General features: G+C 48.8%; 1 protein-coding gene across 1 annotated transcript in view; it reads right to left on the bottom strand.

Moving 5' to 3' along the window:
* The window catches only part of CLSTN2 (calsyntenin 2), a 672,110-nt gene continuing 658,888 nt past the window's right edge, over positions 1,977-15,198 (bottom strand). Inside the window, exon 17 of the mRNA XM_021071127.1 lies at positions 1,977-13,782. Within this exon, the coding sequence (XP_020926786.1) occupies positions 13,576-13,782 (207 nt within the window). The 3' untranslated portion in view covers positions 1,977-13,575. The remainder of the gene's footprint in view (positions 13,783-15,198) is intronic.

Raw genomic sequence — 15,198 nt, 5'->3', positions numbered from 1 at the left:
CAGAAAACAACATCTGTTGGGGAATCTGGGCTCTGCCACTCACCAGATGTGTGATCTTGGGAGTAGACGTCGTCTCTCTGGAACCCTGCTCCTTTATGTATAAACTGAGGATGAAGGTGCTTTCCACATGGGGCTCCTGGAAGGATTAAGTTTAGAAAATACCAGTGAAGTGCCCGGTCCAAAGTGAACATCTCCCCTTTTCTTTCTGAAAGCCTCCACTGAGTGATAAAGAAGAGGCCACCCCTGGCGAAAGTTGTCCAGGCTAGACCCAAGGACCACCGAATGAATGAGTGAGTAGAGGAAGGAAGGACTGAATGAATGAGGGTGTGACCCACACTGCCTATGACTGGAGGAGATCAGAGCTTATAGCTGGGGTGACAGTAATTATTTAGTGAGTGTCTAAAGGGCTGAACATTATAGCAGACTCTTAATGAAAATCATCTCCTTAATTATCACAAAAGTCCTTTAAGGAAGGCACCGTTATCACCACTTTATAAATGAGGAGATGAAAGCTTAGGAGATTGTCATGGAACAGTGGTACCATAACTGGTAAATGGTTTTATTAAGGTATCATGAAAATGGGAGGCCATAGATATGCATATGTGAGCATAGGCGTATTTGCAGGTGTATGTATGAGTGTGTGATACTTAACTTCATCAGAGGAAACGGTAGGCACTTACGAGATGATTGCGCAGTTACTGGATGACAGTAAATGTTGGTGGTAAGTAGAAGGATAAAAGTAGATAAAGTGAAGGGTGGAACAGGAATAATGGTTTGACAGTATAGCTTTGAGGATGGGAACTCAAGGTCAATCCGCAGAGGGCTTCCAGAGCTGCCTTCCTGTCTTTAGGGGAAGAGAGAACCAGGCTGAAGGCCCTGAGCAAGGTCAGAGGGCTGTGCTTGTGGATCCCAGGAGCCAAGGCTGTGTCCAGCAAGGGTCCTGGTGAAGTTCATGGGCACATATGGAAGTCTCTGCCATGTGACCAATGTACATTAGCACCCAGATCTTGCCCTCTTGGCGAGGTTCTAGTAGCTCCATGGTTATAATGATGCTGGGGCCTACCTTTGGACTGATATATGGGTTCAAAGCCCTGGGTGTGCCCAGTATGAATCAGGAGGTGGAGGTAGCTCTACCTGAGACCCATAGAAGCTTAGGGAAGTGCTGTGGGTCTCTACTGGCTATATGTGTGTGTGTGTGTGTGTGTGTGTGTGTGTGTGTACATATTTATATAATTTTCAAGGTCACCCCTGCAGCATATGGAAGTTCCTGGGCAAAGGGTTGAATCAGAGCTGCAGCTGCCAGTCTATCCCACAGCCACAGCTGGATTGGAGCCACATCTGTGACCTACACCACAGCTTGTGGCAATGCCAGATTCTTAACCCACTGATCGGGGCCAGGGATTGAACCTCACTAATATTATGTCAGCTTCTTAACCCCCTGTTCACAATGGGAACTCCTCCACAGGCTTAAGATGGGGAGGCAGCCCATCTTCGTGGGCCTCCAGAACAAGTGGCCCTGGGTGGCAGCTGGGTGTAAGGGAAGGCCCACAGGAATGGAAGAGCAGGAAGGAATGGGCTAGGAGAGAGAGCTGTGCCCAGCCCGCCTGCCCTCTGCAAGCCTGTCAGCCTCTTTGGATCTCATCTTCTTCATATCCTCTTCTCTCTCATCTTCATAGCTAAGATCACACATGAAGCTCCAGCACTTTGTAGGTGTTCAATAAATACCTCAGCATTGTGTTTGTATTGATCTCCAGTAACAGTGCTGCTGAGTTCAGCTCTGGGGGGCAACAGGGTGCCCTGATGGGGGCCTGATGGGGACCTGTTTGCCATGTCACCGTCCCTCACGTCCTCTGCCCCACTCTTCCCATGCATGGATTTAGGACAGAGCCCCAGAGAGTACTGACCCGACCGAAGCTATTCTTGGCATCTCACCTCATCAGATAGTCTGAAGAAAAAGAAAACTCTCTGAGGTTGTCTTTACTGTGAAATTCTAAAATCATATTTATTCACCAATTCACAGAAAGTGTCGTAATGACCACCAACATGAATCAGTTTGTAGGCATTTACAAGCCAAGGCTGAAAATAAATATCTGTGTTGAATAGGCATTTAACAAAGTACTTGGAAATGGCAAGAATCTTCATTGTTCGAAATTTCAAGTGTGTGATTCAAACAGGGTAAGATCACAGTCATGGGAAGAAGCTCAACAAATTCCTGTCACGGTTCTTAGTTCTTCCTACATCTTTATATACATACAGATTCTCAGTGCCCCTCACTGTGTCAGCCTGGGTAGGACAGCTCGATGAAACAGGAGAAGGGTGCTGAGAGAGGGTGGGAGGAGGTGAAAGGGCATTTTCTCTGATTGTTTGTGACTGGGCAACCTCATTCATCGAGTAGACTCAGCATTCTATAAATGCATACTGTCCTTCTCACGAGATAGTCCAGGGTTTGCAGTGTATCACACTCATACACACAATAGTATATATAGCAAAAAAACATATTTTCTCAATTGAAGGAATTCACTCTGAGGCAGCTGGAAGAGCTCAGTCTGACGCGGGTGCCGGGCACACACTGGCTCACCCAGGGAGATGCAGGAAGCCATCACAAGAGGCACTCTGGCCAACCTGACAGTAATGCTTGCACAGCAATAGTGGTTGAAGTTGATTCTATAAAATGATGCTGCTGGTCCTTCCTCCATCTGCAACATCAACACGCTAGAGGTTTTGAGGAGAGAGAGCTCATCACACCTTTCCCCCTCACAATACGGCTGGGCAGGTAGGGATGAACAGCCACCCAAGCCGTCTTGGGTGCCAAGATGGTGGCAGCATCTCCAGATAAGGGAGAAGGGAAGGGTTGGGAAAAGAATCACCAGACCTTTCAGATCAGCTGAGTCCAGAACCTTTTCATTTAATTCCAGAACTGTATCTGAAATTGGCCAAACTCAACAGCATTTCGCTGAATGTCTAGGAAATGGCAGAGGCAATAGGAGGCGAGCCCCGAGCTCCACGCCCTATATGCAGATGTAGTTTAAGTGGTACCCACTCACTTAATGCTATAGCCCATCACTGATCACTGTCAGAGAGCCCAATTCAGGATTTGCAGCTTGCTGAACGCAGTGCCAAACCTGTGAATCCGCAAAAGCTTCTGCTCCGCTAGTTGTGATGATCTACAAGGGGGATGTGGCTGCGCTGCTTCTCTGCAGCTCAACTTGGTGTATACAGTGATGATACTAAGCGTCTACCTAGAGGTGACAAATGGACCTTCAATTTCTTCCTACCTTTTTTTGTTTTGTTTTGTTTGCTTTTTAGGGCCACACCTAGGGCATGTAGGAGTTCCCAGGTTAGGGGTTGAATCAGCTGTAGGCTGCAGCTGCCAGCCTACATCACAGCTCACGGCAATGCAAGATCCTTAACCAGCTGGGCGAGGCCGAAGATTGAACCCGCATCCTCATGGATACTAGTTGTGTTTGATACCACTGAGCTACAACGAGAACTCCCTGGACCTTCAATTTCTAAACACTTGTTAAATGCCTACGATGGGCCAGGCATTGTTCCAGTGCTTTGTAAGCCAGAAGTAGACAACCACTAAAGAAAAAGTGTAACATCCAAACCAAGGAATGTAATTAAAATGCTTCCAAGAAATTTAAAATGTGTTGGGACCATCAGTATATTCATTCTAAATCTCACTTATTTCTGTCTTATAGATAGGCATATGACATATATTTAGCTATCCTTAGCTATCATCTCTGATAGTTTACAGTGAATATATTTTCCAAACAAATGCCCCACCAAGTCATTCTAACTCTTACCTTACTGACATTATAATGTCCATGACACACCCACTCTAATACCTACAGATTTCTCTGAAAACAACTGATTTCCTCATACAATTTCTTTTCTCAACTACCAACTGGTTTCCTTCAATCTCCCTACAAGCCTGTCCAGCTCAGGATACCAACAATCCTTTTTGGAAACCACTGAGGTCAGGCTGGAAGCAACCAGGTGGACTGAACCATCATGGCTAGTTTAATAAAGAATTGAAACAACCTTCACATAAGAAGCAATTCATCTGACAGCCTCTGGGGTCACCTGGCCAGACTCACCCACAGTTGGCTGAAACCTGGAGGTGGCTCTCAATACAGAACAATCCTCTGACTTCCTGGGTGAGGGAAGTCCCCCCGTTGCTTTCACTCCTGCTCAGCCTCACCTGTTTCCTCTCAACTCTGAGTCACCTCTCCCATCAATCTCTTCTCTTGCTTTCTGAGTAATCAGCCGTGGGTCTCGTCTCTAGCTTCCTGACCTCCAAAAAACTTGTTTCCATCACTTGAAATTGACTAGTGAAGATGGGCAGGACCACTCCTGAATCCCATGTATCAGCGGCTCCCCTGCAGGCACTTAAGGGAGCTGGGGGGTGGGGGGGGAGGTTCCAGATCCTTGGGTTCCACATTCACCAGGGCAATGTCCCTTAGTCTTGAGGGGTGGTTGTGCACATCATATTCCCATCTGCAACCCCCTCAGCCACAAGAAGAGCCCCATCACAGAGCTGTTAATGAACCCCTCCAAAGGGCAGATGTCTCCTCACCCCTTCCACTGCCTTTCCCAAACAGGGGCTGGAGCCTACAGCTGAGACTTGTGGTTGATTCAATCTCTGCTTCTGCACATAGACACAACGTGTGAGCTCATTTCTCTGACAGCTTTTTCTGTTAAGGAAAATAACCCTTCACACGTGTGACTGTGTGTGTGTATATGTGCTGTTTCTGCTTTGAAATGCTCAGGAGAAAGGGTCTGGGCAGCAGAGATGCATTTTCATTTCAAGATAGAAGCAAATGGACATCAGAGCCGACATGTTTCTGTGGCATGTGATTAATACACACCCTCTGCATTTTTGGCCTTTCTCATGGCTGTCGCCCTCTCTCCGTTAGTCTCTTGGGAATTGAGCTTCCTCTTGATGAATCTCCTCTGCAGTGAATCTGTTAACAGGGCCTGGAGAGCAGCACAGGGCTGGGAGTATTAACAGAGTATGGCTCTTTCCTCAGTTGGGACACTGCCCATGACCTTTGGGGCAGACGGAGCAAGTGGGCTCATCAAGGCTCACCTACCCGCTCCTTGTCTCCTTTGATTGGTTATAGCTGGGAGGCGGCCAGGGGTGGGGGTCCCTCTTCAAATAACCCCACTCCTTTTTTCCATTGGGACTGCAGGAGTATTTTCCTTTTTATTCCGTCCTTCCATCCTCCTCTATGTGATTTTATAAAAGACCTCAACTTGTACATGGAGAGAAAGGAGGGAGGAATTTTCCTCCATGTGAGCATCGTAATTTTTGCAATGCTGTGCATTTGTGGGGGCTAAGTGATCTCGGATATTCCCTTTACTTCAGTGTTTATGGAGCACATACTGTTAGCCAGGTGTGTGCTAGACACCCAGGGTGTTTCTATAGATGTTACTCTTCTTGCTTGAGGAGGGGGCCTATGAGAGCAGAGGAGGCAAGATTTGGGGAACCATCCTAGCCTCACATGACCTTGTTTTCTAGGGTCCTGGACACCATCAGGTACCGAAAAGTGAAGGCTGCTGTTCCCTTTCACTACACTGAAAGTTCTCATGGAGAGGGGGGCCCCTGACTGTGGAGATGTGTCACCACCATGACCCAAAGGGACTGGCTTCCCCTGCCACTCAGAACTGGAGGAGCCAGCTGGTGCTGGGACATGGTTCTGTTGTTTCTGATAAATGTAAATGGCTGGTGTATCCTGCCCAGTGACACCCCAGGTGTCTCACCTGCACCCAGGCTTCCCAATGAACATGCCCCCTTATTCACTCACACCACCTGGTGTCCTGGCTGGATCTGAGCCCATCACCCTCAGTCCGCAGTGCACCCCTGTCCTGCCTGCCAGCGAGAACAAAGCCCACCCTGTTTCCAGAACTGCCAAAGGCTGTGCCATCCACTTTCTGCCACTCCATTCCTCGCCCTTTTGTCCCATAGGAGCTTGTGTAGTAAGTGACTGGCCTCAGGGAAATATATAAAATTGTCGAGGTCCTGGATGAGAAATGTTTCCTAAGGGAATTCACAAAGAGAGGCTGGGCGGTGAAGAGAAGCGCTTCTGGATCTAAGCAACATGAAGCAAGGCTTTACCTTCTCCTCTCGGGTCTGGTTCTCCCAACACAGCTGGCCGATCCTATCTGTTCTCATTTGTATGTCCCCGTCTGTTAGAGATGAGTTATTCCCAATGGGATCTCTGTGGTCTCAGAGACTGGGCATGTGATCGGAAGAACTTTTCCAAGTTGGGCGGGAGAAAAAGAAGGGTCCTGCAGGGTGTTTGTGAGGACTCAGCGAGGAGAGGCTGAGAGGACCAGGAATGATCAGGAGGGAATCGGAGTTCATAGGAACGAAACGGCAGGTGCTGGATCACCGAGGCCATGTATCTGGGCTCCTGCCCAGCCCATTTCTCCTCTAGGCTTCCATCCCAAGCCCAGTAGCCCAGTCCTCTGACTCCAAGCCTTAGAAATCCTTACACCAAGATGGACTCTGTACCCACAGCTAAGTGTCCATGACAGGTAGGGCACCAACTAGCTCCTTCCAAAGGTTGGTGGACCTTCATTGAGTCAAAACCATAAAACAAAAATCTAAATCCATCATTGTGAACCTCGGGGATCTGGTTAATGGGGAAAAAGAGCCTTGGTGGAGCCTGGCACCTTTGTGGGTCTTAGAAATTTGAGGGCCAAGACATCATCTGTAGGGAAGGTTGCAGGTTTGTTTTGGGGTTTTGTTTCCTACTTTCGGTAACATCCGGCATGAGTTACTGCCCTTCCAAGAAAAGCCATTCCTTCCTCATCCAATTTAGTGCCTGCCTTGTGACACTGCATGCCCCAAACCCATCACTGATGGAGAGATGCTGCAGTAAACAGGCAGTGTCCTTAACTGACCGGCTGCCCTCCTGCCAGGCACCGGCTGGCTCCAGGCTGTATAGAGACCACTTCTGGTGATGCAGGGTCATTGCTGCAGTTTGTTTCTCCCTAAAATGTGGACCTGCTCAGCTTACAGGAACCATGGTGGTGGACTCCCTAGGGATGGGCAGCCTCACCACAATTTCTCCCGGGCTGTATCTTTCTCCAGGATGAAGGGAGACTGGTAGGCAGTGGCTCATGCCCCAGGGGAGGAGTGGAATTGGGACCAGGACCAGGGTTCCCTGAAACCACTGCTTAAGGGAGTGTGGATTAGAGCCTGGAGGCCCTGGAGCGGGGTGGGACCATCTGCCTTGGTCCCCTTGTATCACTACACAATTATTTATTATTTTATCTTGTTAACCATCACATCCTCCCAATGCCAGCTCAAATCCTCCTCCTCTTCTGAGTGGTTCTCAAACCTTAGTGTGTATCAGGATCAGGGAGCTCATTAAAAACATGGATGCTGGGCCCCGCCCTGGAGTTTCTCGGGTAGGGCCTGATAATTTGCATTTCTCACTAGACCCCAGGTGATGCTTCTGCTCTGGTCCAAGGACACACTGAGAACCTGGGCTCCAGAGGGTCAGGCATGAACCTGCAGTGGGTCCCCCCAAGTCAGGCCCTTCTTCCCTCTTTAGCTCTGACCCGGGGCCTCTGAGGTGCCCTCTCACATCAGGCTGTTCCATGGCTGTGGATCTTGGCTCACGCTGGCCCCTGAACCTGGGTTATGCTTCTTCACTTCTGAGGTCTGGCTGCCTGCTCCTTGTACTTAAGAACTTCTTTTGGCTGGTTTCACTGAATCTCACCATCAACCACGTTATTTCTGCCCAATAGGCAAGGTGACCGGCTTTAGGTGAACTGAGTCAGCTTGGGTTGGAATTAAGAAACACAGAGGGGAATTCCCATCATGGCACAGCGGAAATGAATCCGACTAGGAACCATGAGGTTGCGCGTTCGATCCCTGGCCTCACTCAGTGGGTTAAGGATCCGGTGTTGCCATGAACTGTGGTGTAGGTCGCAGATGCAGCTCGCATCTGGTGTGGCTGTGGCTGTGGCTGTGGCTGGCGGCAACAGCTCCAATTAGACCCCTAGCCTGGGACCCTCCATATGCCAGGGGTGCGGCCCTCAAAAGACAAAAAACAAAACACAAAACAAACACAGAGGGAGGCATAGCCTGCTTTCCTAGAAAGTTCTCCACTTGGCTTCAGCAATACGTGGCAGGGCTCCCAGCATTGCACCTACCACCAGCCTCCCACAGGGCACAGGAAACATCCCAGAAGCTGGCAAGACCAGGAGATCCTCCTGGGCAGGGCCGCCTTTCATCCACCCTCCATTCCCTGTACCTGGCACAGGGCCTGGCACACCACAGGTGCTGAGCAAGGGTTTGCTGAATTATATGAAACATAACGGCAAACACAGAATCCCATCTGTTCACTGATGGCACACAGGGGGTGTCTGATTGCTTTCTGGGGTGCTGGGGGAGGTAACAACTTCTGTCTCTTTTCGTCTCCCTGGGATAGTCAAGTTTGGCCTCTCGCCCACCGCCCTTACCGAGCTAACTCTTCTTTCTGGTTGGTGCTCAAAGGACAGCTAGAGCAAGATCTATAAAGTAGGTACAGAATAAATTTATAAAGTAAAGCAAATCAAGGCAGGGAAATGAAGGTGCTGGAGTAGACTTCAAAACTTTCATTACTCATTTCCTTTGCCTACAGCTGGACAATGGAAAGTGGTTACATGAAAATTAAATTGTGCCCAGGGCTTTGACTTGTCAGTCTCGATAAATGTCTGATGCAGATAGAGAATGGTGTAGCATCCTAGCCTGCCAGAGTGCATCCAGGAGGCTTTGGGCATCTCCCAAAGGCTCAGCATGATCTTCCCTGAGAAGCATCTACTTTGCACTGGTAAATTGTTTCAATGGCTTAGACCAGCTCGCTCACTTTTTGTGTAAAACCAATTTGGTTAATTTGAATGAGGGGATGGCTGAGAAAAAAAAAAAAAAGACCTCCCTTTTTTCCTCTGGCTAATATTGAATCACACGGCCAAGAAGACTGCTAATTTTGAAGTGTGCTGGGTCGGGTTTTCTACTGATTATGTTGTATTGATTCAAACAGTCACAAGTCTTTAAGATCATTTTTAGAGCAATGGCATGAGCAGGGCTGAATGGAAATCAGTCTGAGATAATGAACGTTCCTGCTTAGAAATCAGTATGGGCTGAGTCGCTGTGGGAGGCCCTGCACCTGGGAGTTAGCCCTTAGCTAACTCAATGGGGACCGTGCTCAGTGGTCAGCCAGTTCCTGGACCCAAGACTCTCAGCTTGTGATGGGTGCTTGTCTGTGGTTGAGTCAATGCAACAAGTAACAGGTATTTTTTGTTTGTTTGTTTTCCCCCTGGAACATGGATTTTTTTTTTTTTTAAACAGCTTAATGAAGGACTGAAGAGTTGTTTGCTAATCATTTTGGAGGCAAAGTCCACTGGGTAGATGATGAGAGGGTCTAAGATAGTAATTTGCCTTCCTTGGCAGATGGAGGGCTGCTGGCCTCACATATGTGGTTGGGGTGTGCAAACTGAGACCCACAGGCCAAATCTGGCCGGCTACTAGTTTTTATAAGGCCTGTGGGCTCAGAAAGGTTTCTACATTTAAATTTTATTTTATTTGTATGGTCACATCTGCAACATTTAGCAGTTCCCAAGCGAGGGGTCGAATTGGAGCCAAAGCTGCCGGCCTATACCACCACCAAGACAATACCAGATCTGAGCCACATCTGCAGTCTACACTGCAGCTCACACAACCCTGGATCCTTAACCCACTGAGTGAGGCCAGGGATGGAACCCACATCCTCACAGAGGCAATGTTGGGTCTTTAACCTGCTGAGCCACAACAGGAACTCCTCTATTTTTAAATACTTAAAAATCAAAGGAGTAATACAATTTTGTGATGTGACAATAATATGAATTCAAGCTTCCTGCTTTTTTTTTTTTTAAGTATTCATAAAGAAAGTTTTGGCGGGGAATATAGCCATACCCATTTTTTAAGTATATAGTCTGTGGCTGGTCTCATTCATGGTCAGATGCGTGGCATTGGGCTAAACCTGCTAGAATGTACTTTGAGTATCTTTTAAGGCCTATGACCAGCTAGCTGATGGCTGTACTCCATTGGGACAACTCATTCTGTACTGGCTTTTTCCATTTCAACCTCCTCTTTCTCTTCCTCCTTGTCACCTGTGTCACGTGAGAGGTGTTTCAGCCTGTGTGTTTTCAACCTCCAGAGAGCAGGATCTAGTCATTCCCTTTGGCAAGACAAGCAATGGTCTGGCCTGTGGCCAAGCTAGTCAGCTGTTCCTGCTGGTACAAATCTGCATCTGCTGCTGCCGCTGTCTGGGTAAGAGGCCACAGGGGACCTGGCCATCTGGGAGTTTGGGTTCCCAGATGCCAGCAGATGGAGGCTGTAAAGATGCTGGGCTGATTAATGACATTTTCCACCTGTGGTTAGAATCCCTGGTAGAGGGCAAGTTACATTACTCATCACTCACCCTGATGCTCCCTGAAGCTTCTGTTCCTTTTATGTAACTGCCCCTTCTTGTTCTCACCCATGGTGCTGATCAGGTAGGGCACTGGGAACACAATAAACGCCCATTGACTCAGCAGCATCATTTTAAGGGCCTCGTCCTTGGGGCTGGCATGCAGAGTGACCTCCCACGGCAGGGTTGACCCTAATATTTCTCTCTGTATGAGTCCAGGCACAAATGAATCAACTCCGCAGCTCTGGCCAAGTGCCACTTTCACCTGCTCCATTACCCCTGCAACCCTCTCCCTCCACCCCCGCAAGCATATAATGATTCCATGTGCCCCAAACAGCTCCTTCAACCATGAATAAGTGATGCAGCCATCGGAGGCAGCAGAGGGCACGAGGACCACTTTCCCCAGCCCAGCCAAACCGAAAGGCCCAGCAGAGGGAAACACTTTCATGAACACCAGACTTAATATTTTAAATCAAAATCCAATTCAAAAAGAACTGATTTTAAACATCATAAAGTGTTCACTTTACTGCCATAATTTTAGAAGAATTCTATGAGCTCCGAAATACCTAACTGAAGAACCTCTTTTTTTATTCAACTAAGGGGATTGTGAGGACTAAAAATTCAAGATTTTCTCCTTGTAGATGAGCAGACACAGCCTGATAGACAAGGGCTATGTGACTGGGAGAATTCACACAAGTGTCTCTTTCCATTCAATGACTGAAAAACCCCAGACTCCTGCTAGGGTTTTCTCCCAGGAAGGGAAAGTAAACGTATGAGTTGAGTTTGCGACCATGTCCCTGTTCTCCCCATGACTTCTCCTCTCCCTCCCTCTGCATTTGTCTCTTGTATAATTTCTACGCCTGATGCCTGATTTCTCCTCTGCAACTATCAAGTCCTTTGATGGAGGTGTTTTATCTGTTTTCCTCCTTTCCCACAGTTGCTGGTAGAGTGCTTAGCGCATAGTAGGTCCTCAGCAACACCTCTTAGCTGCATGAATCTGAATGTAAGTAGAATCTGGGTGGTGGGCACTAGGCCAGGAGTGGATGGTGGGGAGTCTGGTCTCCTCTCTACCTCGGCATGACTCTGGGCAAGATGCTGAATCTCTGAACCCCTGTCTACTCAATCATGAAAATGGGTCTAACAACAGATGTCTTAACTACCTCACAGGATTATTGTGAGGCTCAAAGAGGGAACCGATGTGAAAAACACTTTAGATGATGGAAAGAGGTGCAGAAGGTGGTTTCCTCAAATCAGAAGCTTGCTAAGCTCTGTCAGGGGTCCTCACTGGCTGGGGGTCAGGCTAGAGGACACTGATGCCTGTCCTCCTTTCTAAGCTTTGAGTTGGTGATACAGGGAGAAGAATGAACAGATTCTGGACTTTCTTTTGAACACAAATGCCCTGTGACTAGGGACCAGCTCTGTGGCTGTGCCAAGCCAATATGGGACAGACTGGGGAGGGTGGGGACAGATGGTGCACATTGATGACAAAGCCTAAAACATTTGAAACAAAGACGTTCACAGAGCCTTGTCGAAGTCCTATAACAGTCCTCGCTCTTGCCTGCTATTCTTTTGGCCACAGAAGATCACAGACCAGTTACTATAGCAACTCCCAAAGTGTCCATGTTAAGATGGAAATGGAAAAGATTTCCTCATTTAAAAAAAGAAGAAAGAAAGACAGAAATTAGGTTTTGGATATATTTGCCCTCCACCCAAAATGTTGCTCCCTTTCTGAGAAGAAGAAAGAAGCTGTTATTTTTGCAAATACGCTTCTAATTTCTAGCAGTTAAATCTCCAAACTCTTATTTTAGATTTGGCAGGGTTCATGCTTGTTCCAATACATCCAAGAGGAATGTACCTTTTCAAGAGGCAAAACTGTGAACTAGGGGATGAGGGACCCTAAAACTAGCTGGTGAGAGCCTTGTGAACTTCGGGGCCCCCTCCGGCCCTGGGAGAGCCCAGCCACCCCATCACCCAGCTCTGTATCCACTATGAAGCCCAGCCCTGTTATCAGCCCTTACTTTTAATCCCTGGCTATAGGCTTGTCATAGCTGTCACCTGGGGCAGAGCCTGTGTGGAACACTTCCTGGCTCCCATGGTGTCGTGCGGTGGGAGGTCCCAGCAGGGCAGCCCCTCGGGGCTCAGGAAGGCAGGTTCTCAGAGAGCTTTGGCTAGAACCAGACCTGCTATGGCCAAGAACCTATTTTTTTTTTTTTTTTGGTCTTTTTAAGGCCATGCCTGAAGCATATGGAAGTTCCTAGGCTAGGGGTTGAATCGGAGTTGTAGCTGCCAGCCTATGCCACAGCCACAGCCATGCCAGATCCAGCCACATCTGCAACCTACACCACAGCTCATGGCAACACCGGATCCTTAACCCACTTATCAAGGCCAGGGATCGAACCTGCATCCTCACAAAGACAATGTAGGGTTCTTAACCAGCTGAGCTACAATGGGAACTCCCAAGGACATATCCTTGGTTTCCAACTTTTCATATAAGCTTCTGTGGCCTCAAAAGGGACAAAGAGGAAAAACAAGGACAAAGGGAAAGGCTCTCCAAGCTGAGAGCATGCGTGCATGTGGGTGTGCACGCGCCCAGCCTTGGTAAACCTTTCCCTGTAAACTTAATTCTGCTTTGTCAGGATGTTCCTTTGAAGTGCTGAGGACTGAGATCTCAGATCTGTGAAACCTGACCACCTGCCTGTAGGGTAAGGAGAACCCACCAGTCTGTGCCAGGTCCATGCACAGTGGGCTGGAACCTAAGGGCTCTGGGAATGTGGAGCCCAGGTAGGTGAGGGACCTAAAGGCCGCCATTCTCCCTTGCAGGGAAGAGCGAAGGCAGAACCCACAGATGGGCTGATAGGATGCTGGGTGAGCCCAGGGCAGGAGAAGTGGGGGCTCCAGGACAAAGGCCACCCTGAAGTCCCCATGGACGATGACGCTGGGCTCCTGGGAACCGCCCCAGGGCTGGGATATTGGGGAGTGCCCCAGGCGTAGAGAGTGGGTTCCCGAATGCTGGGGAAAAGACCCTCCCAGGCCTGTCCTAGAAATCAGAGGCGACATGTGATAGACTCGGGCGGACGTTGGGGTGGGGCTTATAAAAGGAACACGTGGGTGAGCGCGGACGTGGGCACTAATAGGGGAGGGTGGAGTCATCCCACTCCAGCTGGGCTTGCCTGGCTCCACTCTGCCCACGTCTGCCCCTGCCCACCCCTTCCTCCTCCTCCTCCTCTTCGCTGCCCTCAGAGTCGCTGCTGCTGGAGCTACCATCTTCCTCTGCTTCCTCTTCCTCCTCCTCTTCCTCTGTCTCATCTTCCCCACGTCCTGGGTCTCCGTGTTTCTGGATGTCAGGGAGAGAAAGGACATGCTCATCAGGGGCCAAGCAGCAGCCACGCTGGAGCTTATTTTTCTCCCTCCATTAAGGAAATCTTGAGGGCCCCTGGGAATGCCTTCCCTTAATGCTAAACCCTTGGGCCAGGAGATAGGCTTTCTGGAAGGGAAGTCCTCTGATAAGAGACAAACTAGATGGCTAAGGACCAAGACAAGAAATAGCAAATTCCAGGACACAAGCTCAAGGTAAATGGTTGTGTTTTAAACACTAGACATTTAAGCCAATCTCATCCATCATTCAGTGAGCCTTTCAGGCCGAGGTTTGTTTTCTGGCATTTCCGGAACCTATCTACATGTAATTTTCCAAGTCTCCAGTGAGGTGCTTCTCAATGAGAGAATGGCATTTAGGCCTGTTCCTCTTTTTCAGGTGGGAAAATAATGTCTCTGGGAGCAGAAGGTCTTATAAGTCAAGATTCAGGTGTGCTGCTCCTCAAATACAATTCCCTTCAGAAAGACCAAGGCCATGGCCTTCATTATCCACGCCTGGACTTCGTGTCCTCAAACACTACCCCACTCTTTTCCAGTTCCTTCCCTTCTTCCCCAGATTTTTGGTGATCCCAGCCAACTCTTATTTCTGGATTTCTGTTTTGAGTTGTTGAATGAGCCATAAAAGATGTGAGCCCACACTTGGCCATCCATGTCCTCTCTCTGGAGTGTTTTCTCTCTTACCTTTGTCTCCTCAAAGTCCTACCCATTCTTTAAGGCCTCTCTTAGGCTCTGAGAAATCTTCTGTGGACACTCCGGCCCCAAAGACTCTCTTTCATGAGCCACTGACTGCTGGCATCTCCAAGTGAGCCCCTGGTAGGTACCCTCTGGCTGGGTACTCAGACTGCTCCAGGCATCATGATCTTGCTTCCTACAGCCAGTGCTGGAGTCCCCACAGTGGCGTGCTTAGCACTCTCCCTACAGCACATGCTGGAAGAAGCCGAGCTGCAACCTAACAGTGGCTCTGAAATTGGAGTGTGAGCCAGGTGCTGGGGAAACTGGGGACCGGCTGGGATAATCTTCTCTTCCTTCTTCCATGGCTTCTCCTGATGGCCAATGACTCCTTTGCTTTCCTACTTCCTCCTTCCCCTCCACCCAGCACCCAAAGGGCATGATGGAAGTGGCTTTTCTCCCCACTCCTGACCCTCGCAACACACAGAAGTTCCCAGGCCAGAGATTGAACCTGCAGCACAGCAGTGACAATGCTGGATCCTTAACCCATGAGCCACCAGGGAACTCTGAAAGTGGCTTTTCTTGATATTCATATGTCCAGACCAGGGGCCTTGGACACTCCTCCGTGGGATTTGGGGGTAGATGGCTAACTAGGACTGTAAGAACTTTAGAATCAGCTATGACTTTGAATACTGCTGCTGCCATCACT

The sequence above is a fragment of the Sus scrofa genome, chromosome 13, assembly GCF_000003025.6.
Source record: "Sus scrofa isolate TJ Tabasco breed Duroc chromosome 13, Sscrofa11.1, whole genome shotgun sequence".
NCBI classification, from domain to species: Eukaryota; Metazoa; Chordata; class Mammalia; order Artiodactyla; family Suidae; genus Sus; species Sus scrofa.
The sequence above is the reverse complement of the archived record's forward strand: the minus strand, read 5'-3'. Positions and strand labels throughout refer to the sequence as shown.